A 27,035-nucleotide genomic window follows, 5' to 3' on the forward strand; every position below is an offset into this window, starting at 1 on the left:
AAACATGTAAGGTAGCTACAAGACATGCCAATTTACAAACGAGGAAGCGGAGACTGCGTTTAAGCAACATTTACAAGAGCATCCAGCTGACTTCAAAGCCCTGAGCTGTCTGCAGCCTTTCTTCACCCCTTTATCTTCTGACAGCTCCACAATGCCGTAAATGCAACCAAGTCCATCCCCGGAGACACAGTCTTTCCTTAAAACCCCCGAGTGTCTTCCCAATTCCATGCTCCAGCATCACCTCCAGCAATCCTACTGGATCTCAGAGGATCACCACTCCCAAATCCTCACCTTGATCTTCCACAAGCAAACACTAGCATATTCACAGACCAGTACATTCACTTTACTCTCCTCTTAGTTCACCTGGAAGAAGCCACGTTTCCCCGACAGTGGGGGAAATCTCACCACAAGCCTACAGCTCTTCACACAGACTTGGAAATATTGGTCAGGCGGTCTTTGCCCCAAAGAGGGTCTCAGCCTTGGTTGCAGGTGAGAATCACCTGGGAGCTTTCATAAGCTGTGGTACCTGGGCCCAGAGGAACTGAAGCAGAATCTCTGGGGGTGGGTGCAGGGTTTGTTCTGTTTGGTTGTTTTTTTTAGAACCAGCTGATTCTAACGAGAACCCCTGCCTGCCTTTCTCTTTGCCAATCCGCATCCACTACCATTTTCTAGAGCTGACTCAGAATCATCCAGATACTGTCTGGAGCACGCAGCACAGCGCCTGCCAAAGAGATCCTTGTTTTCTCTCTCTACATCCTCATTAGTCCCTGTCCAATAGAATACCAATTTACTGTCTCCTCTGTGTACACAGTCTATCCCATATCACCGTGGAATAACAACACATTATTCTAGAATTCTTGTTTTCTCATTGCATACATATCTGGCTTACTCAAACAAAGGCTCACTATCTCAATAATGGAGGCTTTGCCTCTTTTCATAGTGCCAGCAAAGTTTTTAAACCATGATTACTGTAAATGGATGTTGATTACAAGTAGAATGAGTAGAATGTATTCTTTTTGCTTTTATTTTCCTGTGATATGAAAGTCAAATAGACTATAGAGAACAGGGTGTTTGAAGGGCTGAAATAAGAGAAATATGAAGCCTGAGGCGGGGATGGGGGGGACACCCCCAGGATGTCTAGTAAGCAAAAGTGAATTTATATCTACATATGGCAGACTGACTACCTGTCAACGTGGGTAATCCTTTTAGACATGAGCTCATTCACACGTTAAATGACTTCATTCATAGCTTTCCTTTGGGGAAAATTGCTGGAGTCTCTGTATTATACAAAGCCAACACTCCCTTAGAATCTACCGTGAAAAAAGTAGAATTGGATGAGTCCAGAGCTCTACTTTCATTTTGAGCATAAAATTGGCAGCCTAGATACTAGCTGTAACCTTGACATGTCATTGAGTCCATCAGAGCTCATTGACTCCAAGAGTTTTCCATAGTAATAATGTTAATAACGACAGCTAACATTGATGGAGTACTTGCTGTACACCACTGTGCTGAGCATTTTTCATGCCTTATTCCACTTAACCCTCACAATCATTCCTTGAAATGGGTACTATCATTATCCCCAACTGAGGAAACTGAGGTTCACAGAGATTCATTTATCCAAGATCACAAGGGATCGTTTTTGCAGAAACATATTCTTTCGAGGTTAGCTCAGGTGCTCATTCCTCTCTCCCCACATCTTCAAGCAGAGTTCATGATTCTGTCTCCTCTACTAATTCACTCACACTGACACATTGTGATGTCACCAGAAAGGTACTGGGCCAAAGTGGGTCTAGAATGTGTGGGTCCTTGACTTCATGCAGGAAAGATGTTGATATGTGAGTCCAGGTGATTTTGAGAGTACGTTTTAGTAAAGCTGGGGACAGTGAAAGAAAGAAAGGGCTTAAGATGGAACAGGCAAGATCACAGCGACAGGAGTGAGCCTAGGCAGAGCGGCCTTGGCCCTTTGGAAATGTGAGGAAAAGACTCCAGCCTGGCCCAGCCTGTGTGGCTCAGCTGGTTGAGCATCCTCCCTATGCACCCGGAGGTTGCCGGTTCCGTTCCAGGTCAGGGCACATGCCCAGGTTGTGGGCTCAATCCTCAGTGGGGGTGTGCAGGAGGCTGCTGATCGATGTTTCTCTTTCATTAAACGTTTCGATCTCTCCCTTTCCCTTCCTCTCAGAAATCAATAAAAATATATTTATTTTTATTATTATTATTAATTCTCACCCAAGGATATTTTTCTAAAAACATATTAAAAAAAAAAAAAAGAATCAATCCTAGGCATGCCTTGGTTGGCCCTTTTAGGAATAAAATCACAGACAAGAAGCTAGCCATGCTGGGCTGTGTGGACTCAGGAAACAAATTACAGAGGCAGAGGAGCTAAGTCCCTTGGAGACAGGTTCAGGGGGTTAGCGCAGGACAAGCTTGCCTGCCCATTGCTTCCCTGGTTGCAAGTGTCATGGGACCCTTTAGAGCTTAAGAGAATGAAAGCAAGGATGCACCCCTAAGGAAAGAATAGGGGAGATGGTGTGGGGGGCTTTGGGAGGCTGGGGCACGCTCCAGGCATACTTTGTCTTAATGGTTCTTATCTGTTTTCTAAAGGTGGGAGTTTTAGGGGAGGGTCTCAACAGAATATTCAACAGTTTTCCAGGTATGTTTTTTGATATGCTAATGCATCAAAATGAGGGTATAGGGGAGTTTAGGATCACTCTCTGGTCAGCTTCACTTTTATTTTGAATTTGTCTGGCTCTAATTGATTGTTTGTTGTTATTTATTCCCCTGACTTCATCCAATTCTGGGGTTTGGTTGGCACTAATAGCACCAACTGGGCCTCAATTACCTATTTCCCTGACCAGGGTGATTTAAGCTCTTCACTCTCTGGCTGGGGGATGAGAGGTGCAAACCATTTGGTCCTAGGTGTCCTTGGTTAGGGAAGATAAGATCTTGCTTAGCTGGCTGTTAATTGCTTGGCTGTCTGTTTAACTGTCTGTCTCAGTTTCCCCTATTCCACTTGTCAAGGAGTTTCCTAGCTTCTTACTAACCTGCCTCAGTGATGCGGAAAGCACTTTGAATTCAGGGCTTGGTAATTAGTAGACACTCATTATATGTGCCACTTAGTCCTCACAACAACTTTGTACATAGAACCATTCTTACTTTTCTTGCTTTTATAGCTAAAGGCTTAGAGAAGTTAAGTCATTGGCTCAAGTTCACACAGGAAGTAAAAAGTGGAGTCAGGCGCCAGCCTGTCCCTACTCTATGCTGGCATCACTGTCCACTGTGTTGTCCAAGCCAATCTGGAAACTAGTGTCAAATTAACTAACGAGGAGACCATTAGACTGACGTGGCTCTAATACTGAGGCATCCTACGTAAGCAAACCCAAATCTAAGCCTATAAACGTCTCAAGGTTGTGAAATCAAAATGCTAGGGAACAACCAATCACACACAGCCAACTGGGCTGTAAGCCAATCGATCATGTCCTTGCTTTGCTTCTTTGTTCTCTATGAATAGTCTCTCCCGGAGCTCCTGTTTGTGGAGTACTCCTTACCACTTCTGGTTTGACACTGCCCCATTCAAATGGATAGTTTGCTCAAATAAACTCTTAAAAATTTTAATATGCCTCAGTTTATCTTAATACCAGGGAACCATTCTCTGCAATATTTCCCTGCTCCTGGTTCTTGCCTACCACCCCACTCCAGTCCAGTCATTGTTCAGTCCATCACCTGTCCCCATATCCTCGATCACCACCATAATTCAGGCAGCCCCATCTTCACTCACCTGGATTACTAAATAGATAAGGTAAAAGATTGGGAATTCTGGCTGACCTCCAAAACAAAAATAGTGAAAACTATGAAAGGCCTTTATAAGCAGCAAGAATTTTCTACCTCTTCCCTTAGAGACAAAGACGTACTTCCACGCACTCAGCCCTGAGTAGCTCAGATCATGGTTCCCTGGGAAGTTAGATGGTATTTTCACCTTGGGATACACACTTCCGGATGAGGTTCACACACTGCACTAGTCCTACAAGTCAAATGAGGCGACTGGCTAGTCTCCAAGATCCTGACCTCGTTTCCTGATTGCATTTCACCAGATTATTTCAGAGTCTGCCATTTCGGACCCAATTTTGATAACTGCGTTTGTTTTCCTCAGTCACTTCTAACCCATTTCATTGCTCAGTTTCTCTAGGGCTGGAGCCTGGGCCTTGCTCTTGCCCTCAGTAAGCGGCAGTCCTGGTTTCCTGCCTACGTACCTTGACACGGAGTAAATCCCTCGTGCTTCTGATGCCTTTTGCTGAGCTCTGACTCCTGTAGGGACACTTGGTCACGTGGTATTAGACTCCCTGCAGCCCTGGCTGCGTGCCCTCTGCTGCCTGCACCCTTCAGATCGCTTCCTCCCATGCTCCTGAGACGTCTTCCCACTGCCTGCCTCGTCTCAGGGGTGAGTCTTCTTACAAACACTGGAACCAGTGCAGACCCATTAATGTCCCTTTGATATCTACCTCTTGCAAACACAAGAGAAACTGCTTCAGAGCAGCAGAAGCCCATCATTTTTGGCAGGCGGCTCAGACTGTTTCAACGATGACCCTTCTCCAAATATTAAGGCGTCTCGCTCTTCTGGGAACCGTGGAACAAAGTACTCCAGTTAATATTCTCAGATGACCTGCCAAGCAAAAAGGTCACATGGTAGGAGTTCCATGTGCTACTTAAAGACCGAATGTTCCTGAGATGGGAAAGCAGCAGTATGTGGCCAGGGTTTTAAGGAGGCAGGGAAAGGTAGGACATGGCAAAATGAGATAGCAAATGTGAAACTGTTCTCTTCATAAAGGACACTGGCCCTTTATTCTGTTTGGTAATTCCACTGAAAGTTATTGTCTTCATTTTGAATATTGTGAATTATTTATCAGCATTACATATTTAATTTGCTGAATGAAAAAAAGAAGTGTTCTTGTATGAGAGAAAAAGAAACCGTTTTTAGTCTTTTGGAATTCGTCTTTAGGAATATTTCTAAAACTTGGAGCTAGACTATCTCAAGGGAGAAAATGAAACCATCTCTTTCCATATTCATTATGTTTTAGTCCAATACCATCGAATAATTGATGGCTGCAAATTCATTCCTTTTCTTTCTACCTACCCTCCTTCCTCCTCTGATTGTCTTCCCTATTTAGAGGTAGCAACTCCCAAAAAACTACACGATGGTAGCTAGAGGAGGGGTGGCCATCATGCTATGGAAGATGTAGGTCTTGTAACGTGTCACAGTGAGAACCAGAAGCAAGAAGATTGCTCCTAGCAGTCCCAGCACAGTTTAATGTCAGAAGTTGAGGCAAGTCAGGAAGGTCTGAGAAGATCATACCCGAGTCCATCAGAGTTGTCTGTTCCCAGCTTTTGCATTCTCCACTTCCATTCACTTTTGGGTGAAGTTACATATTCAGTTCTCCCTGTCTGTGCAAATTGTCTTTAAAACTTAATGTTGAGGGCCCTTACCTTTTTATTTTTACCGTTGGCTTTTCCCCCCTGTTGGTAATAATTGTGTTTTTTTAAAAATTGCTGAGTTTTTTCCCAGACCCTCCAATATTCTATCAGTCTAATTTTCTACAAGATCAGTCAAACTAGGTAACATATCAATTCTAATTTCAAAATAAATGAATTCTTTTAAATTTGCAAGGATATGGCTCTATGTTTTGAAATTAGAAAATCAACATTTTCAAAGTAGTGTTTATGAGCATCCTTTTTTTAAAATATGAGACTCATAAAAAATGTAGGTAAATCATCCATCTTCAAGTGGAAGTGCATTGCTAATAGTAGAGTTTAGGGGCTAAGCTTCTGGCATTAAAGTACCTAGCTTTACTGAAACAAAATTCTCACCGATTTGTGCCTTAGTTTTCTCACACATAAAATGGAGATAATGGTACCTACCACATGGATTGTTTGACATTTAACTTCGATAATATATGTAAATCACTTTATATATAATGCCTGACATGGTAAATAATCAGTGAATGTTAGGTATTATTTAGCATAACCGCAAAGGAAGAAACAATTTTAAAAATACTAAAAAACTATCCAAAACTTATGCATGGAAAAAAAATGTACACAAAATTAAAAGGAAAATAATAAGCTGGAATAAAACATTTGCAGCATATATGATAGAGCAAAGTGTTAGCATATTTAATATGTAACAAGCCTTAGATAAAATAGAAAAACAAACAAAGTACATAAATTGGCCGTTTAGAAAAGAAATAAAACTGGATAAATGGAAACATATCTGCTCTTGTAATAAAACTTGTGTATTGGCCTGGCCGGGTGGCTCTGTTGGTTGGAGCATTATCCTGTGCACCAAAATGGTTGTGGGTTCGATCCCTGGTCAGGGTTCGTACCGGAGGGAACCAATCAATGTTTTTCTCACATTAATGTTTCTATCTCTCTCTCTCTCTCTCTCTCTCTCCAATAAACATTGGGTGAAGATTAAAAAAGAAACAAACTTCTAATTTAAAATAGAATGACATACACATAAAAAAGAGAGAAGACACAAATCACTAATATTAGAAATGAAAGAAAGGCATCACTATGGATCACATAAACATGATAAGAATAATGAATATTATGAACAACTCTATGACCATAAATATGATAACGTAGATAAAATGGACTGTTTCTTTGAAAGACACAATCTATAAAAACTCATACCAAGGAGAAATAGACAATCGGAATAAGCACAAATCTGTTAAATAAATTGAATCAATAATTAATAATCTTCCAAAGTAGAAAGTACCAGGCCAAGATGGTTCACTGGTGAATGGTACCAGATAGTTAAGGAAGAAATTATTCCAGTTCTCCACAATCTCTTCCAGAAATAGAAGCTGAGGAAATACTTCCAAACTCATTCTGTGAATCCAGCTTTTCTCTAACAGCAAAATCAGACAAAAATATTAAAGGAAGGAAAACTACAGCCTTGGCCAGTGTGGCTTAGTTAGTTGAGCATCAACCCAGGCACTGAAGGGCCATCAGTTCAATTCCCAGTCAGGGCACATACCTGGGTTTTGGGTTCCATCCCCAGTCAGGGTGGATGGGGAGGCAACTGATTCTTGTTTCTCTCTCACATCAATCTCTCTCTCTCTCTCTCTCTCTCTCTCTCTCTCTCTCTCTCTCTTTCTCTCTCCACTAGAAACATTTTAAAAATAAAATAAAGGGAAACTACAGAGCAATGTCTCTCATAAACAAGAGGGAACCCACTATATGGGAGAACATATTTGCCAATGATACATCTGAGAAGGGGTTAATATCCAAAATATATAAGGAACTCATACACCTTAAAAGGAAGACAAACAATCCAATTTAAAAATGGGCAAAGGACCTAAATAGACACTTCTCCAAAGTGGATGTACAGATGGCCAAGAGACATGAAAAGAGACTCAAAGTCACTGATCATCAGAGACGGGCAAATTAAAATGACAATGAGGTATCCCCTCACACCTGTCAGAATGGCTATCATCAGTTCAACAAATGAAAAATGCTGGCGAGGATGTGGAGAAAAGGGAACCCTAGTACACTGCTGGTGGGAATGCAGACAGGGACAGCCACTATCGAAAACTGTATGGAGTTTCCTCAAAAAATTAAATACAGAACTGCCATTTGACCCAGTGACCCCACTTCTAGGAATATATCCTAAGAAACCCGAAATACCAATCAGAAAGAATGTATGCACCCCTATGTTCATAGCAGCACAATTTACAATAGCTAGGATCTGGAAACAGCCCAAGTGGCCATCAGTAGATGAATGAATAAAAAAGCTAGTGTTACATTTATACAATGGAACACTATGCAGCAGTGAAAAAGGATTTCTTACCCTTTGAGATAGCATGGAGGGACCTGGAGAGTATTATGCTAAGCAAAATAAGCCAGTCAAAGAAAGACAAGTACCATATGATCTCACTCTATGGAACACAATAAACTGATGAACAAAATAGATCCAAAGACATAGAAGCATGGAACAGACTGTGGAATCTCGGAGGGAAGGCGGAGGTGGGGGTGGTGGGGGTTAAGGGAGAGACATTAACTTATATGCATATATGCATAACCCATGGACAGAGACAATTGGGTGGTGAAGGCCTGGAGCACGGGGAGGAAGGGGCCACTAGAAGAGGTCAATGAGGAACAAAGGGGGACATCTGAAATCCTTTCAACAATAAAGATAGATTAAAAAAAAAAACACTCAGCAAACTAGGAATAGAGGGGAACTTCTCAGGAGCACACTGCGCGTTTCCTGTCCCCCTCTCCTCCTCCCAGACACATTATCTTTGCCTTTCCCTTGCCTAAGCTCAAGAGCCCTTCTTTTGCATCTGTAACTTGTTTCCTCAGCCTAAGCAGCCCAGCTGGCTCACTCTACTGCCTCTATAACTTTCTAAATAAATTTTCTCTTGTAATTTGAAAAAAAAAAAAAAAAGAGTATCTACAAAATACCTACACCTAACATCATACTTAATGGAAACTAGATGCTTTCTCTCAGATTAGGTACAATGCAAGTAAGTCCCCTCTCACCACTTTTATTCATTACTAGAGGCCTGGTGCACGAAATTTGTGCATGGAGGGGGAGGGGTGTCCCTCAGCCCGGCATGTACCCTCTAGCAATCCGGGATCCCTTGGGGGATGTCTGATTCCCAGTTTAGGCCCGATCCCCCACAGGGATTGGGCCTAAACTCACAGTCAGACATCTCGCAATCCGGGACTGCTGGCTCCTAACTGCTAGCCTGCCTACCTGCCTGATTGCCCCTAACCACTCTGCATGCCTGCCTGATCGCTCCTAATCACTCTGCCTCGACCCCCACCGCCATGGCTTTGTCCAGAATGACGTCTAGAAGGTCGTTCGGCTATCTGGTCTAATTAGCATATTATGCTTTTATTATTATAGATTGTACTACAAGTTCTAATTCATGCAATAATATTTTTAAAGGGTATACAAATTGGTGAGAAAGAAATAAAACTGTTTGCTCACAGACATGATTATCTGTGTAGAAAATCCCAAAGAATCAACAAAAAACCTGGAACTAGTAAGTAATTAGTTGCAGTTATTAGTTGCAAAATACAAGTTAATATATGAAAGTAATTGCTTTCCCATTTCCAGCAATGAACAATTGGAATTTGAAATTTAAAACACAACACCATTTACATTAGCACCAAAAACAAAAAGAAATAGTATAAATTGAGAGATATGTACAAGATCTATATGATGAAAACTATAAAACTTTGATGAAAGAAATAAAAAAGACCTAAATAAACGGAGAGGTATTCCATGCTCATTGATGAAAAGACTCAATATTGTCAAAATATCAGTTCTTTCCAGTTTGAGCTGCAGATTCAGCTCAATCCTAATAAAAATCCCAGAAAATTATTTTGTGGCTATTGACAAATTGATTCTAAAATTTACATGGAAAGGCAAAAGACCCAGAATAGCCAACATAATACTGAAGAAGAACAAATTCAGAAGGCTGACACTATCTGACTTTAATTCTTATTATAAAGTTATAGTGATGAAAGAATTGGTGAAAGAATAGACAAATTGATCAACGGCACAAAATGAAGAGCCCAGAAATAAATCCACAAAATATAATCAACTGATCTTAGACCAGGGAGCAAAGGCAATTTAATGGAGAAAGGATAGGCTTTTCAACAAATGGTGCTGAAATAACTGAACATCCATATGCAAAAAAAAAAAAAGAGAGAGAGAGAGAGAGAGAGAGAGAGAGAGAGAGAGAGAGAGAGAGAAGGGAATCTACCCAGACCTTACACCTTTCACAAAAGTTAACTCAAAATGGATCACAGATCTAAATGTAAAATGCAAAACTATAAAACTCTTAGAAGATAAAATAGGAGAAAATTTAGATGGCCTTATGTTTGGCAATTAATTTTTAGATTCAACACCAAAGGTACAATCCATGAAAGAAAAATTGATAAGTGGAATTTCTGCAAAAGATTGTGTTAAAAGGATGAAAAGACAGGCCACAGACTAGGAGAAAATACTTACAAACACATATCTGACTAAGAACTTATGTCCAAAATGTACAAAGGACTCTCAAATAATAGAAAACAAACCCAACTGAGCAAAAAAAATTAACAGATGCCTTACCAAAGAAGGTAATGATGGCAAATAAGCATATGAAAAGATGCTCAACATCATGTCATCAGGGAATCACAAACTAAAACAAGAAGGACACACCTATTAGAATGGCCAAAATCCAAAACAATGACAACACCAAATGCTGAGGAGGATGAGGAGTAACAGAAACTCTCATTCATTGTTGCTGGAAGTGCAAAACGATACAGCCACTTTGGAAGACAGTTTGGCAGTTTCTTACAAAGCTAAACTTAGTCTTACCATACAATCCAGCAATCATGCTTCTTAGAATTTACCCGAGTGAGTTGAAAATTGTGATCACACAAAAACCTGCATATGAATGCTCTATCTTCATTTCCAAAATGTGGAAGCAACAAAGATGTCCTTCAGTAGCTGAATGCATAAACAACTGTGGTACATCCACACAATGGAATAGTCTTCAGGGACAACATGAGCTATCAAGTTGTGAAAAGACATGGATGAGCATCATGTGCATGTTGCTAAATGAAAGAAGCCAGTCAGAAAAGGTCACGTATCTTAGGATTCCAACTAGATATATGACATTCTGGAAAAGGCAAACTATGGAGACAATGAAAAGATCAGTGGTTGCCAAGGTTTCTGGCAGAGGGAAGGATGAGTAGGTAGGTGCAGCACATACGATTTTTAGGGCAGTGAAACTATTCTGTATGATACTGTAATGGTGGCTACGTGGTATAGTAATCCATGATGATACATGACACCATGAAATATGGTGGATACAAACATACTTTTTCCCAAACCCATAAAATTTACAGCACAGAGTGAACCCTAATGTAAACTAATGAGTTTAGTCAAAATAACATATCAATATTTATTTACCAATGGTAACAAATGTACCACACTAATGCAAAATTTAATAATAAAGGAATCTTTGAAATAGGGGAGTAGTATATATGGGAACTCTCTGTACTTTCTGCTTAATTTTTCTGTAAACCTAAGATTGCTCTAAAAAGCAGTCTATTAATTAATGTATATGTTTTATATAATATTATAGACAGTGATATAACATGTTTCACCTATGACATTTTAGAATTATTTTTAATTTCAATATTCACTGTTGGTGATGAAAGCTACTCTGCACTCAAGGCTACAGTTATCTTTTTAAAAATTACATCTATACTTTATATATATATATATATATATATATATATATATATATACACACTGAGTGGCCAGATTATTATGATCTCTGAACGCATAATAATCCGGCCACTCAGTGTATATCCTATATAATAAAAGGTTAATATGCAAATTGTCCCCTCGACCAGGAGTTCGACCAGCAAGCAGGCTGGCCAACCACCCATGTTCCCTCCCCCTGGCCAGGCTGGCCGGACCCCACCCATGCACGAATTCATGCACCGGGCCTCTAATTATACACACACACACACACACACACACACACACACACACACACACACTCTGAGTGACCAGATTATTATGCACTCAGAAATCATAATAATCTGGGCACTCAGTGTATATTAATGTGTGTGTGTGTGTGTGTGTGTGTGTGTGTGCTTAAAACCTCTATTTACCTCTGTGACCTCTACAGAAAAAATAAAAAGCATATCACTCCTAATTTGTAAAGCCAGAGCAGTGCTTAGTCCATTGTAGATATAAGATAACTATTTGCTATATCAATGTGGAATAACATGTCAAATATTGAATGTAGATGACCAGGAATACACTGAAATGTGCTGTCATCTAGCCCATACATATTTCTCTACCTTATTTATAAGGCTACTAGAGACCCGATGCACGAAATTCGTGCAAGGGCCTTGGCCCCGGGCCCCGCCCACCACCACAACCGGGGGCCTCTGTCACCTCTGCCTTAGCCCCTGCCCACTGCGCCTTTGTCTGGAAGGAAGGACGTCTGGTCTAATTAGCATATTACGCTTTTATTATTATAGATAATCTAGGCGTTGCCAAATGCCTTTCTCATACCAGGACACAGTGTGCCTATAGCATTCCCCTGCTATATCAGAACAGTAACTGTAATCCATCTTAGTTCCGCTTGTTAGAGAGTTAGTGGAAAAAATAATGACATGGAACAAGGGCACATGAGATGCAGATTAAAAGGCACAGTTGTTCATTTAAATTCTATATCCCCTCTGTTCTTAAAAACAAAATGGAAATTTGGAGTTATTTGGAAGTCTTTTAAAAGTTCTAAATAGTATGATTATTAATACTGCCCTAACAGTATCTTATTATTATTATTCCTTAATAAAGGAAGCAAATATTTTTTAAGTTCATCTTTGAGTAAATCTGAGCATCTATCTGAAAACAGGCCATTGAGCTCTGCCAATTGTGAAATATTAAAAGCCATCAGATAATATCAGTATAGTAGAGGCCCAGTGCATGAAAATTTGTGCACTCGGAGTAGGGAGAGTGGAGGGGTCCTTCAGCTTGGCCTGCACCCTCTTTCAGTCCGGGACCCCTCAGGGATATCCACCTGCCAGCTTAGACCCCCTCCCCAGGGGATCGGGCCTAAGCTGGCAGTCAGACATCCCTCTGGCAGCCGGGAGCCCTCAGGGGATGTCCAACTGCTAAGCCGTCAGTTGGACATCCTTAGTGCTGTGGAGGAGGTGGGAGAGGGCTTCCGCCACCGCCACTGTGCTCACAGCCATCAGTCTGGCCTGTGGCTGAGCAGCACTCCCCATGTGGGAGCGCACTGACCACCAGGGGGCAGCTCCTGCGTCAAGCATCTGCCCCCTGGTGGTCAGTGCGCATCATGGTGACCAGTCGTTCTGCCATTAGGGTCAATTTGCATATTACCCTTTTATTATATTATATATTATATAGGATTGATGTTACAAACATCCAATTATCTGTATTCGATGTAAGCACCACAAAATAAAAGCAACAACTAAAAGATGCTTATGAAGCATTGAGGCTTTGAGAACCTGATTTCAATGAGCTACAAAGAAATGAAAATTCATTAAGAACTCTGTACTTAACAGAAGGGTTAAATTTGCCACGATAGGGAATTGCTACTCAATAGGACCATCTCAACTTCCCTTCTCGGGTTGGTAAGACTATGAGAAATTGTGCCAACATTTGCCTATCAAGAAATGATGCTGTTTTGCGGAAGCACATGTTTTCAGGCTGTGCCAGACTGGACGTTGCCTGGGAAACTGGCTTCTGTTACAGCTACAAGGGAAAGTGTTCCTGTGGCAAGAGTAGTTCAGAATTCTCTATCCCTGGCCCTGCTGTGGCTTCTCCTTACCTGTCTTCTCCCCACTGCCCCACTGGGACCAGATTCTGTGTGGTCTCTGATTCCCTGATGTTTGCTTGAATTTGACTCTCTCATTGTTTAGACAGAAGTTAAAAAACAAAACAACAACAAAAGATGTTTGGTTTTACCAATATAGTGTTTTTTTAAGCCAATGTTTTAAAAACAGGATATATCTCATGAAAATCTATATATTCAGCTTTTTCTTTCTGAGAAATGGGAATACTGAAGCCCTATGAAGCAATTTGCTAGAGCAGAATGGCTACTGCTCCCTTAAATGGCACGTGATCTCCAGTTTGCCACAATCCCCTCTATTCCCTATTGCTCCAACACTGAGGCTAAGTATTAATTTCCTTTACACCATACTTTTACTTGTGTGGTTTTTTCCCTTGTGGCAAAGAGGCATTTCTCTCTTCCTAGGATAAATGACAAAAGAGATATAATAAAAGCATTAAGAAGTTCAAGAAAAAATATACAATATAATTCTTGGAGTAAACAAAGACTACTTCTACATGTTTAATATACAAAGTGAGTATACATAACAAAGCACAGACCCTGCTCATTTTTTCTTATATTTATTACCTAGCCCCTAGAGGCATTGGAGTGGCGCAATTCCAGGTCTGTGTCTCAGGCATCCAGGTGTTCTTAGAATGTGTATTATGCTCTGGGATTTGTCCCCAGTCCTAGCTTGCTGCCTAGTTTCCTTAGTCCACTGCTGCCTACACAGGAGAAGCAGGTCATACACCTACAAAGTAAAGGTTTTGGTGGCTCCAATTCGTGTTCCTCATTGGCCTGCCTCATTGTCTGAAAATAAGCAGATTTTTAGAGACGGGCCAAAACATTTCCTTCTAATTTAGCAATAAATGCTATATATTCAGTGATTTTTTTTTTTCAGGATAAAAGAATCTGAATATCCTAGCTAGTTTTCTCCCTAATCATTTCATCTTCCTTGTAATTGAGAGCATGTGTAGATTATGCTGTAATCATCAACTAATTTAGCCACAAGTTATTTTTATTTTTAATGAAAAAGAAGGAAAGGGAGAGGAGGAAGAATAAAGAAAAAGAAACAAAGCCATACTCAAAAAATATTCATATTGTCAATAGTTGGCATGAGGCCTACGGTGTTTTGCTCTACCTCCTCTCTCGGTAATCCCTTAAGCCTCCTGGAGACGAGGCAAAAGTTCATTTCCATTTTCTGCACTCTCTCTTTACATGAATTTACTTTTAAAATCTTAGAATTTTTAAAGGACCATATGTTGGAAAGCAAAGGGAGGAAATAGATCTCAGTGTGGTCGTGGATGCTGCTCTATCTCCACCCTCCACTGTACACCCCCAAAGGCCAACACCCCCAGGTGACTATGGCTTAGCTAGTGTTGGTTCAAGGCTTAAGTAGATGGGTGTCTGAACGGCAAGGGACTTGGACAGACTCACCCAGAAAAACTGGAGCTGGAGCCCACTTCATTGCAATGGAGTAACATGCTGGAAGGGGCTTTGAATGGGGTGTTAGCAAATGATGACCAAAGATCTCATTCTGAGAAGGTGCAGATGGTTACCCTGGTGGTCTCCAGCTGAGGGCCTTCAGGGAAAAACCTTATCGGGTCCTAGGTGGTACCCCCCTGGTCAAAGCACCAAGACATAAAAGGCTTTGGGCCTGAAGGTGACAGACTGGGGGCTAAAGTAGTTTAAGTCTTTGCTCAAATATGTAAAATAAGCCACCGGTGTCACAGCAGTGTTGGTTTGAATAAGCCCGTTGGATTGGTTGAGATGAAGTGGGGGAGCTGGCAGCCTGTATGTAATTAGCTCCTGAAAGAGGAAGCCCTGAGCCACCTCTACAGAGCAGTCTGAGGCCACAGGGGCATGCCCTCCAGCTGGCTGAGGCCGCCCCCGCACCCCCCCCGCCCCCTGCCTGCTGACGGAAGTGCTGTCTCTATCCCGATAGGACAAGAATGACCCCGCAGATCGGCAAGGGGCCAAGAGGAGCTACCAACTGCCTCTTCCTCCTCTTAGCACGGGTGACAGTGGGACATTTCCACTGAACTCCCTCCCTTCCTCCTCTGGACTGAGCGGTGAAGGGACATGACAATAAGGAAATCATCGTTGCATAAATACGTAAGTATGCATTCCTCCTCATCAGACACAACCGCAAGGTAAAGAACCTGCATCGGGCTTGTGAGCTGGGTCCCCTATTCACTTTAAGTTTTTATTGATTTTTTTTTAAAGAGAGAGGAAGGGAGAGAGAGAGAAAGATAGAAACATCGATGGGAGAGCAGCATCGATCGGCTGCCTCCTGCACACCTCCTACCAGAGATCGAGCCTGCAGCCCAGGCATGTGCCCTGACCGGGAATCGAACCGGTGACCTCTTGGTTCCTGGGTCGACACTCAACCACTGAGCCACACCGGCCAGGCTGGGTCCCCTATTCTTAAGACATCCACTGAGAGAATTTATTCAAACAAAACATTTTGGGTTTTTAGTGTTTTTTTTTTTTTTTTCATTTGGAGCTTTTTCATTTAAAGACATAATAAGCTCTTTCTCTAGTTTTCTTTAACAAACTAAGTAAGGTTTGCAGAGTCTTTCTTTGCCTACTTCCTCCTGAAATGTAAGTCTGTGGTTAATCAAGCTCTGTGAAAGACAGCTTCTCCTTCAGACTGTGAGCTAACACAGCTCTCTGAATAATATCTCGCATTTTGCTGTTGGTGTGTTTTTCTCTGAGGAGTGTCAGCAATCAGAATAAAATATTAAGTAAATGAGGTATAAGAAATTTCCTGAGGGTCTTGATTCCGTGACTCCACCAAATGCCAAGGATTCTCGAGCCTGCTGTCACCAGACGCAGGCCTGAAACCAGAACAGTGACAGGTTAGGAGGTGATGGGCTTGGTGCTTTCATCTCGGTGCCAGCCTTTGCAGCCCTCCACCCAGTAACAAAACAGCCTGCTCGGCTTTGCCAGTGTTCCCACTTCCGTTTACATCACCATTCTCTGTGGTACCACTGTCGGCACGGAAGTGGCACCTGTACAGGAGGCGGTGCGGTGCCCGGGGTTGGGGATGGGCAGAGAGCAGGGGCAGGCTGACCTACGTGGGCTGGCTCTAGATCTAGCTACTTCGTAGCTGACGGGCCTGGGGCCAAACCTGACCCTCTGGGAACCCTTTCCCTCATTTCATATCCCTTATGGGGACAGTAATACCTACCCTGCAGGGTGGTTTAGAAAGTAACAACGAATGGCCATAAGATGTCAGGAACATAAAGTAGACTCCCAATAAAAGATAGCAATCATTATTAGTGCTGATGTTGCAAATGTGATCCGAGGGAACTGGGTGCCTTGTCAATTTGGGATCTTCAGGCCTCACTGGGGGGAGGCTATGTATTTGGCTAATATGCCCGATTAAGAAAAGGCAGAAGGTTTGGTATTTTCAGGAGGATTTTGATACGATTTAACAAGTTTAATTCCCCCTATGAAAGGGAAGTGAAATTAGATGATCTGCATCTGAGAAAAAGCCAGGACTGTGGGTTAGAGCATGGGGTGGAGGAAGGAAAGAACATATGTGGGAAGATGAACTAGGAAGCCACAGTGGGATTTCACATCTGCGTGGAAGTAGTGGCTGCAGGAAGAGAAGTAGACTGAGCAGAGAGTGAGGAGGAGAGAATCAACTCGGCTCCTGGTGGAAGAAGGGAAGGGAGGAGTCACAGATGATCCTGCAATCTCTGTCGTGGAGCAATTAGGAGAGTGACTTCCCTGACTGAAAAGAGAAGCCAGGAGTAGATTGGATCCTGGCATCATCACAGGGTTTATTCAATCAGCAGCAAAAAGACATTTCTCTATGCTTAGCTATTTTGTCATGTACTTTATTTTTTTAAAAATATATTTTATTGATTTTTTACAGAGAGGAAGGGAGAGGGATAGAGAGTCAGAAACACTGATGAGAGAGAAACACCGATCAGCTGCCTCCTGCACACTCCCTACTGGGTATGTGCCCACAACCAAGGTACATGCCCTTGACCAGAATCAAACCTGGGACCTTTCGGTCCGCAGGCCAACGCTCTATCCACTGAGCCAAACCAGTCAGTGCATTGTCATGTACTTTAAAACTACTCCATAGCATGCATCACCAAGAATAAGTCTCTACATGAAAAATAAACACAGCCTTTTTTCTGATACCAATATATAAGGTGACTGAGTCCATAGTTATGCAACTCTTAAAAAATCATGACTAAGAAAATAGAATGCTAACATATGATTCAAAGATTTACAGTCATAGCTTAATTAAACTGGTAAACATCAGTCAGTGAAAGTGATTTCTATAGTTCTCCTTCATTTATTTAAATGTATTTCAGAGACTCAACAATAAATATAACTAGAGGCCCGGTGCATGAAAATGCATGCACTGGAGGGGGGATCCCTCAGCCCAACCTGCCCCCTCTCACAGTCCAGGAGCCCTCAGGGCTGGGAGGTGACCCGGCGATCAGGGGAAGGCAATGCCCCCATCACACCTCTGCTGCTGCCACTGCTGGTAGCGCAAGCCTCAGCCGGCCCTGGTTACCTGAGCCTCTGGCAGCCCTGGGCGGCTGGGCAGCAGCCATCCAAGGCTTGCCTGCACCTTGGGCTGGCCCTGGGTGGCTGGGCGGCTGAGGGCACTGGGGGACTCTGGAGGCAGGCGCGAGGAGTGGCCGGACCCACCTGGGAGCGGGCCCGGCCTTGCCGCGCACCTGCTGCCCTGGCAGGGACTGAGGGTACTGGGCGCCGCCATTTTTGAGGGTGTGGCAGTCAATTAGCATATTCCCTCCTTATTGGCTGTGGGTGCCGTCATCTTTGCGATGGCGTGAGGGTCAATTAACATATTCCCTCCTTATTAGATAGGATAAGGAAAGGAGTGCCCCAAAGGAGGAAGGAAGGCAACAAGGAAGCAACCAGTAACATCTTTGTAAATAATTTGGAAAAATATTTAAAAGCTGGTATTTTACCAGAAGAATTTAATAGTGATGCACAATAGATTTTTAAAATAAATGATGCAATTTGGGTCAATCATTACATTTACAAAGCAAATATACATCTGAAAAAAGTCTGGCCAGAAGCCACATTCACAGTACTATTTTCAGTAAAATTTTTAAAATCCCTTTTCAGAAATAGAAGTGATTTCCAACATTGAATTATCATCATCTGCTTCTGCGATTTTCCCTCATTGACTGAGCTCCTAAACACACAGACCCTGTCTCCCGCAGCCTCAGGTTCTGGGTGCCTGGCATGTGGAGGCACTCGGGGAGGTTTTATCTAAGGAAGTGAGGAAGGAAAAGCAGCGTGCACCAAAGACAACCGGACTAAGCAACTTCATTTCAGGAATTTAGCAATTAAAATTATTTAAAATTTGGGAGCTTATTTTTTATACATGTACTATGACTGAGCTACAGATAGCTTTGAAAATAAAGAAAATTATTGCATTCATAATCCTATCATGCAAATACATGAAGGGTTAGCATTTTGGTTTTAGCAAAAAGTAATGTTACCACTGTTAGACTTAATTTCTAATGCCACTGACAAGTGTGCTTTTTTTGGGAAATATCATATTTTAAAAACTGACAGTGTTTTGGATAGTGCTTTCAAATATGACAAGGTGAGAAGAAAAACATAAGGCATGTTAAAGAGAAATTTTAAAAATGCAGATCATGAATATGAAAGGGAAGGGAAGATTCTTTGCCAGACTCTGATTAGGAGAGAGATGATGCTCCTTGAATATTTCTGGTTTAGGATGAAGGGTTTTTTATTTGCATAGTTTATGCTAATTTGGATTGAGGAAAGGAAAATGTGTTGCAATTAATAAATAGCTAAGTCAATTAACTGGTAAAACCAAACATAAATAGACTATCTGAGAGCTACTGGCCTTCCATTTGGCAAAGCTATCCTACCTAATAAAATAGTAATATGCAAATTGACCGCACCTTCGCTATGCACAAGCCACGCCCACCAGCCAATCAGGGCGAGTATGCAAATTACCCAACAAAGATGGCGGTTAATTTGCATACGCCGAGGGAGGGAGGAGTGAAGACTGAAGACAACTTAGAAGGAAGAGGGAGAAAAAGCGGAAAGCAAGGTGGCTGCCAGAGGGAAAGCCCAGGCGGGGCGGAGCGGGGCGGGCGACAGTGGCGAGCGGGTGCAGGCGCGGCGGCCGCAAAGGCAGTGGCAGCAGCAGTGCACGCGGCCGCAATAGCCGCATGCAGAATTCTTCCTGCAAATGGGCTACTAGTGCTCTTATAAATGTGGTAATCAGGTGAATTTTAGAGAACTGGACAGTGAATATTATCCAGTCTTTAAAAAGGAGGAAATTCTGTCACATACTACCACATGGATGAACCTTGAAAACAATATGTTAACTGGAATAAGCCAATCACAAAAAGACAAATACTGTATAATTTCATTCTATTGGTATCTAAAATAGTCAATTCATAGAAACAACAAGTAGAATAGTGGTTGCCAAGGGCTGGGGAGAGGGACAAAGAAAGAGTTGTTGTTTAATGGATAGAGTTTCAGATCTGCAAGATGAAAACGTTCTAGAGATGGTTCAGAACAATGTGAATATACTTAACACTACTAAACATACACTTAAAAATGGTTAAGATGGTAATAAGGGGAGAGAGGAAGAGAGAGAGAGAGAGCGCGAGCAAGCGCTGGAATTAGAAAACTAAGCCAGTGGTTTAGTCTGTGGGAACCCCTTTCACGTCCCGTGTGGTTCAGGGTTCCGGTTCAGGGTTCGGGTTCTGGAGAAGGCCGCACACAAATGAAAGAGACTAGAAAAGTATTAATTTGGGAATATCAGGGGCCAGGCAGGAGCCCACTTCTAGTGGGAGGACTACCGCCTTGCTTTGGCCTTGCCACCCCTTTTATTCAGGTTTGGGATACACCCATTGCCCTCAGACAGGTAATTCCAGTAACAGGCAGATTATCTTATCAGTAAGGACTTACATGATTATTTGGTGGGGAAGTTGCCTCAGTTACCATTGTCTTAATTAGATAGGGAGTGGTTGGCTCTGACCTTGCAGAGCTTCAAGGTTGACCAGCCTTCCAGGTTCCTTGTCCACACCTTTCTAATTAGTGAGACAATGATCGGTTTCCAGCATTAGTCTTCTAATAAAATGGAGTATTGTTCAGTGGTGAGGGACATTGTTAAACTAGAGGCCTGGTGCATGAAATTCGTGCATGGGTAGGGTCCTTGGCCTGGCCAGTGATCAGGGCTGATCAGGTCTAATCAGGTTCCCCACCTCCCTGCCTCCTCCTTCCCTCACTCCCTCAGTGGGGGCGTCCACCATGTTCCATGCTGCCCCTGGTGGTCAGTGCACGTCCTAGTGAACAATAGAACTCCTGGTCTCACGGTCTAACTCCCGAGGGGACACTTTACATATTAGCCTTTTATATATCTAGATAATTCAAGGCCAGATTCTCCCAGGGTATTAAATTCTTTGTGAAGGGGCTATAATCCCCCTCCCCCTCCCCCTGAAACTCATGAACTGTCGCTCTGGGACTATGGGACTCAGGAGGCTGGTTCTTAATCCAAGCTTGGTTGTTAGCTTGGCTGTGTGATTTGAGTGGCCACTTGACATCCCTGAGCCTCATCTTGGCCTAAGGATGATCTGTCACCCCTCCCACTTTTAAAACCAGTTTCTGCAGGGATAGGAGCATACCAGTCCCAAGTGGTACCCATCCAACAAGGTACTTCTCAATGTTTACATTTTATGCAATGGTAACCATTTAAAGTATATTTTTATATTGCTAAATTAGTAATATAATTTAGTACTTATTTTATATTACTAAAGCATGGGTGTATGGATACTCATTCCTAGAATAAATTGAACATTTATTAAATGTATCCCACTCTGCTTAGCACTTTGCATATTCAATGTCCACAGCTGGAATTGGACCTGAGAATATTAAGTAACTTTTCCAGTCACACAGCTCATGGGTTGCAAATTGGGGCTCTGAACTCAATTTTCTGCCTGCAAAGGCCATGCTCTGAACCCTAAGCTAAACTGGAGCAGAATATAGAATTTGCGTGAAGCATAAGAATTCTAAGAAAAGTTTGTAGAAAAGTTTAAGAGGTCTAACAGAATGGGGTCTTTTATAAATTCACTTCTTGAATTCCATCCATCCTGGTAAAATCACCAATTTGGCTCTTTTTATTTTATTTTAATAAATATGTTTATTGACTTCAGAGAGGAAGAGAGGGAGAGAGAGATAGAAACATCAATGATGAAAGAGAATCATTGATTGGCTGCCTCCTGCATGCCCCCTACTGGGGATTGAGCCCACAACCCGGGCATGTGCCCTTGACCGGAATTAAACCTTCAGTCAGCAGGCCAATGCTCTATCCACTGAGCCACACAGGTTAGGGCAATTTGGCTCTTCTTAACCCATAACCTCCCAAGTCCCAACACCTCTAGCCTTGCTGCTCAATACCACAAAGTGTACATGCACTGACTTAGTGCAGAATGTAGTTCAGTTACTAAACTGAACTCACGAGAAGTTTTAATCCCGAGTGTCAAGATTCTTACCATACTATCAGAGAAGTCTCTGTGCTCCAATAGAAACAAATTATTCATATGTGCTTAAGAATGCTAAAGGCAAATGCTTAGAAGAGAAAGTATCAAAAATATGTAAACTGTTTCAAGTCAGACAAGCAAATAAAACACATATTGTTTTGCGATTTGCCAAATTTGGTCCTTCATCTTAAGGTGGCCAGGCATAGAACACAAACACACACCAGGTGGCTGAACAAAGTTTATTTACAAAGTAAATATTTAGTGGTCTGATTTCTGGCCCGCTTGAGCACTCTGTTCCAAGAACATAAGAAAATTAAGTGTTCCTTGAAATAGAAAATGTGGATAAAATGACAATGGCCCTTTTAAAGATAAGTTTAAACTGATCTGTGACTGAACTATTGAAGGGTTATTAATATAAAAGGAACACTATTTTTGCCCTTGTGTTTAGAATATTTTTTTGCTGTCTAATTAAAATATTTGGCTTTTCTGAGTTTGGTTTTAAATAAATTATGGCTTAAAATAAATTATAAATTTGTAATGGCATAGTAACATGCATTAATAGAAACCAAAAGGTAAAACCCCAATCCTGGGTAAATGTAATCTTTCTCTACTCTGGATTTGCACCCATGTGGCTGAAACAGACTAGAGTAAAAAAATCCAACATCCATTAAATAAGGGCTCCCAGCTTTTTTATTTTTTAATATATTTTATTAATTTTTTACAGAGAAGAAGGGAGAGGGATAGAGAGTTAGAAACATCAATGAGAGAGAAACATCGATCAGCTGCCTCCTGCACACCCTCTACTGGGGATGTGCCCGAAACCAAGGTACATGCCCTTGACCGGAATAGAACCTGGGACCTTTCAGTCCGCAGGCCAACACTCTATCCACTGAGCCAAACTGGTCAGGGCAGGGCTCCCAGCTTTAAGTGGGTCTCCATGCTGCTCAACAACTACAGCCTCTCCCACCTCCTAGTCGACTATTTCAAATCTTCTGGTTCCTCAAACCTCTAACTCCACCTTCCCCAGGTTCTCTCTCCGCTGGTGACCTTGACCTTTATGCCTATTTCACTGACAAAGACAAAACAGGAAACCCCCCACAAGCTCGAGCCTCCACACCTACCCATACACCAGCATTATGCTCCTGTGCTGTCTCCCCCATTTTCTCTGCTTGAGCTGTCCTGGCTCCCATCCAAGGTGAACCCCTCCACTTGGGCACTAGATCCCACCCCTGTCACCAACTCAAGGACATTGCTCCAGCAATTTCCCCCCATTCCTCCTGCACGTCTGTTCCCCTTGCTTACTGAATCATTCCCATAAGCATACAAACATGCTATTATTGTTCCCATCCTAAAAGAAAATAAAACTTTCTTAACCCTACTCCGCCCTCCAGCTGACTTCTCATTCTCTGCTTCTCTTCATAGTAAAGAGAAAAACTTTAGTAAAACTCTTGGAGGGCGTAATTATCTCCAATTCTCCCATCCTCTCTGAACCATTCTGATCAGCCTTTGTCCTCATCACTCCACAAGGGCACCGATGTCTCACAGGATGCAATGGTCAAACATCCTTCTTGACCTATCAACTGTCTCTGACACAGACAATCCCTCCTGTGCATCCTCCCTTGAAACCCTTTTCCCTCTGGCTTCTGGAACTTCACCCTCTCCTAGTTTTCTTCCAGTTTCAAGGACTCCTCCTTCTCCCTTCTGTCTTTTCTACAGCCCCCTGCTCATCTTCCTGACCTCCTCTGCCCGGAGTGCACCAGGGCTCAATTCACGGACTCCTTTCTGCCCTAGCTTCACCTTCTCCTTTGGTGAAAGCATCCAAACCAAATTGATATCTCCAGCTTCTCCCCTGAGCTCCAGACTTGTCTATCCAAATCTCCATTCAACATCTCAATCCGAATGCGCCCAAGGCATCTCCCATGCAACAAGCCCCAAACCTAACACTTGACCTCCACTCCCCGAACCTGTTTCTCCCAAATTTTCCCCATCTAAGTAAATGGCAACGTCATCCTTCCTGTTGTTCAGGCCCAAAACCCCAGAGCTAGCTAGCCTTGTCTCCTCTCCTTTTCTCTCACCCACCTCTTCTCCCAGGCAAAGCCTATCACCTCGACTGTCCACATATATCCAGAACCAGACCACTTTTCGTTCCCCGGCTAACGACACTCTTATGAAGGAAGGAAGAGAGAATAAACTATTTCAGAGAAATTTAGAATATCCGTACAGAATATCTCTGATAGAGTAGACAAGAAGCCGATGACAGTATTGCTTCTAGAGGGAAAAATGAGGGATTATGGAACAAGAAAGGGCAGGGGACGTACTTCTCACTCATACGCCTTGTCCCTTTTGAAGTTGTGTGCCATGTGCATTAAAAGCCTTCTAAAAATAAGCAAAATAACTTAAGAATGATGACAATGGCAGTAGGCCCTGTCTGGCCTCCCACTGAGAGGGCAGGGAAGATGACACTGGTCAGAAGGGCTCCAAGTCCCTGCACTGCTCCATGAAGCTTTCTGAGAGCCTCAGTTTCACCATCTGCAAAGGAAAGATAACAATTAGAGCTCGCCTCATTTGATGAAGGGGGATCTGCTGTGAGATAGCACATTATAAATAAGTGTAGAACATTACATACACTATAGGCCTGGTGCACGGATTCGTGCACATTGAAAGGAAAGTAATCAGAAGGTGGCCGGTGGGGCGGGCCTGGGTGAGATAGGCTGGACACGCCCTGGAGCCAACCTCTCTCGGTCCCTCCCCAGCTGGCCGCACCTGGGGTGGCGCCGGGGCTGGAAGGGCATCTGTGGAGTGAGATGGGTCCCTCTGGCAGGTGGGGTCCCTCGGCCAGGCCTGCGGGGATCGGGCCAAAACCAGCTCTCTGATATCCCTCGAGGGGTCCCGGAGTGCAAGAGGGCACTCTGCAAAGTTGCTGTCTCTTGGCAGCTCCTGCATGGAGCGTCTGCCCCCTGGTGGTCAGTGTGCATCATACCTACCAGCCAATCGGCGGGTCAGCCAGTCGCTTAGCCTTTTATATATATATAAGTAAGTTTTCACCATCCCTTAGGAAAAAGCCACGTTTGATGGATAAGAAAGAAAGCCAGACACTGAGCTATGGGACATATGGGGCCAGAATACCAATAGTAGAACTGTCTCCATGTATCATAAGTTCTTGGAAGTATGAAAATCAGTAGAAAATCTGTTGCTTGGTCTTAAACAACTTTATTTTAAATTTAGCAAGTATAATCAAGATTATCATTTGCTTTATTCAAGCTCCTGCGTTCTCTGGTCTTGTGAATGATTATGCAAATTTTAGTCCTGTCCCCCCCACCTCACCCCCCCTAGATTGTTCTCTTATTCTCACAATATACAGACTACCTGGAAACTAAAGGACTGGAAAGATTTGCAACTCACAGAAATGCTAGAATCAAATAATGGCAAAATTTCAAAGTTATGTAATAGACTGCTCTAAATTTTAAAATACTAAAGTTATCAGATGGGTTCTAGGTGAAGCCCTGCCTTGAGACACAATAATGATTGTATTAAAATTCATGAAAAGATGCAAAATAACTTGATTTATGGCTTTTGGCGAGAGGATAAAAACAATGTGTAATGTGTGGAATTCACTTTTAAGCCACGCATTGAGTATCAGTGAAGTAAAATAAAATGACGTTTCCCAAGAAAAGACAACCATGTTTGCTTTATAGGCCGGGTTCCCTAAAGAGCATAGTGTTAAAAGACAAACGAAGCATGCAGGGCGTGCATTTCAGGACTGTTTGGGAATCGGTTACTCTTGTTTGTTAGTTATTTTATGCCATTTCATGTAATGGAGAAATGCTGCTTCCCGAAGTGTTTAAAACACCTACAGAAGGTTCACTATTTTCAAAAAACTTTTTTAGGGGTTTATTTCCTCATTTTTAAAAAATTCATTTCTTCCTCTTTCATCTTGGTATTTGCAGAGGAGGTGATATTCACCCTCATCCAAAGCATATCCTTTCAAAGAAAAAGAAAACAAAGTTCCAAGCTGATCTACATCTAATCAATCAGAACACCACTTCCTGCCCCACCCCCACCCTTTCCAGTTACCACTTGGTTTCAAATGGAACTGGAAGAGGGATCAGAAAAGTGTCCTGAAGCTTTGGAGTGAGCTATTCTACCCACAGGGCTTTGGGAGGAGCACCACACGGAAGTACAGGATTATTACTATTAAAATTTAATTAGAAAAGGGAGTCATCTTCCTATACTTCCCCATTTCTCTTCTCACTTCCCCTCGCTTTCCCCTCACCATCTTTCCCTCCTTGCCCACGCTAGCCATCGTTTTTTTCATCTGTGAACACACCACACAAGCTAGAGTAATAAGACAAAGGGTCTGAATTGTGTGTGTGTGTGTGGGGGGGGGGGGGGGGGGGGAGGGGAGTCCATAGAAGCTACACCCAAACTACTGAGAAATATGAAATGAAAACAAGTTCAGAGTCAAATTCCAGGAAGATGCTATACTTTGGGCTTACTAACCAATTTGTGCCTCATATTTGCCAACGTCTTAAAGCTTCAGTCATTAGGCTTCCGCTTCCTAATGCGAGAAAATAAATGCTGACTCCGGTCATTTGCCCCAGATGCCACCGGAAATGGCATCCTCTCCCCTGAGGCTTGCTCACCAACGAAGCAGCACCCAGAGGTGAACTTACCTGCCTTGCAGCCCAGGCTCTGAGCTCTCCCTCCAGCCCGGGATCTGATCGACAGCCGAGAAAGGAGTCTCTAGGAAAGAGATCTAGAATCAACTGAGAGGTACTTGTTACCTTTGTTGGCATTCTCATTTCTCGGGTACTTTCTGTAGGAAGGAATCACCATCCGAGCCACTCCATCCCACCCCCACTTAACTGAACAGCCCTACAGAGACAACTGTTATTTCATAAGAAGAAGGATTGATAACAAACTACTAAATCTCTAAAAATGTACAGTGAGAGGAAGCAGCAGGCTGTGAACAGGAAAGGATGTGACGCGTCTGGTGCACATGCTAGCGTGTATGTTGTGGTTGACCACAAAGGCTTGGCATCGGTTTTGACTCCCAGCTCTGCTTTTGAGAAAATGGATGACCTTGGGCAGATGACTCAATCTGCCAATCTTCATTTTCGAATGTGTAAAATGGAGGCGG

General features: G+C 42.6%; 1 protein-coding gene across 1 annotated transcript in view; it reads left to right on the top strand.

Annotated features, from left to right (window-relative positions):
* Positions 1–27,035, top strand: part of PCED1B (PC-esterase domain containing 1B) — a 135,754-nt gene that overhangs the window by 95,261 nt on the left and 13,458 nt on the right. The window contains 1 exon segment of the mRNA XM_079773917.1: positions 15,313–15,482. Coding sequence (XP_079630043.1) covers positions 15,450–15,482 — 33 coding nt within the window. The 5' untranslated portion in view covers positions 15,313–15,449.

Source organism: Cnephaeus nilssonii (assembly GCF_951640355.1).
Source record: "Cnephaeus nilssonii genome assembly, chromosome: 6".
Taxonomy (NCBI): domain Eukaryota; kingdom Metazoa; phylum Chordata; class Mammalia; order Chiroptera; family Vespertilionidae; genus Cnephaeus; species Cnephaeus nilssonii.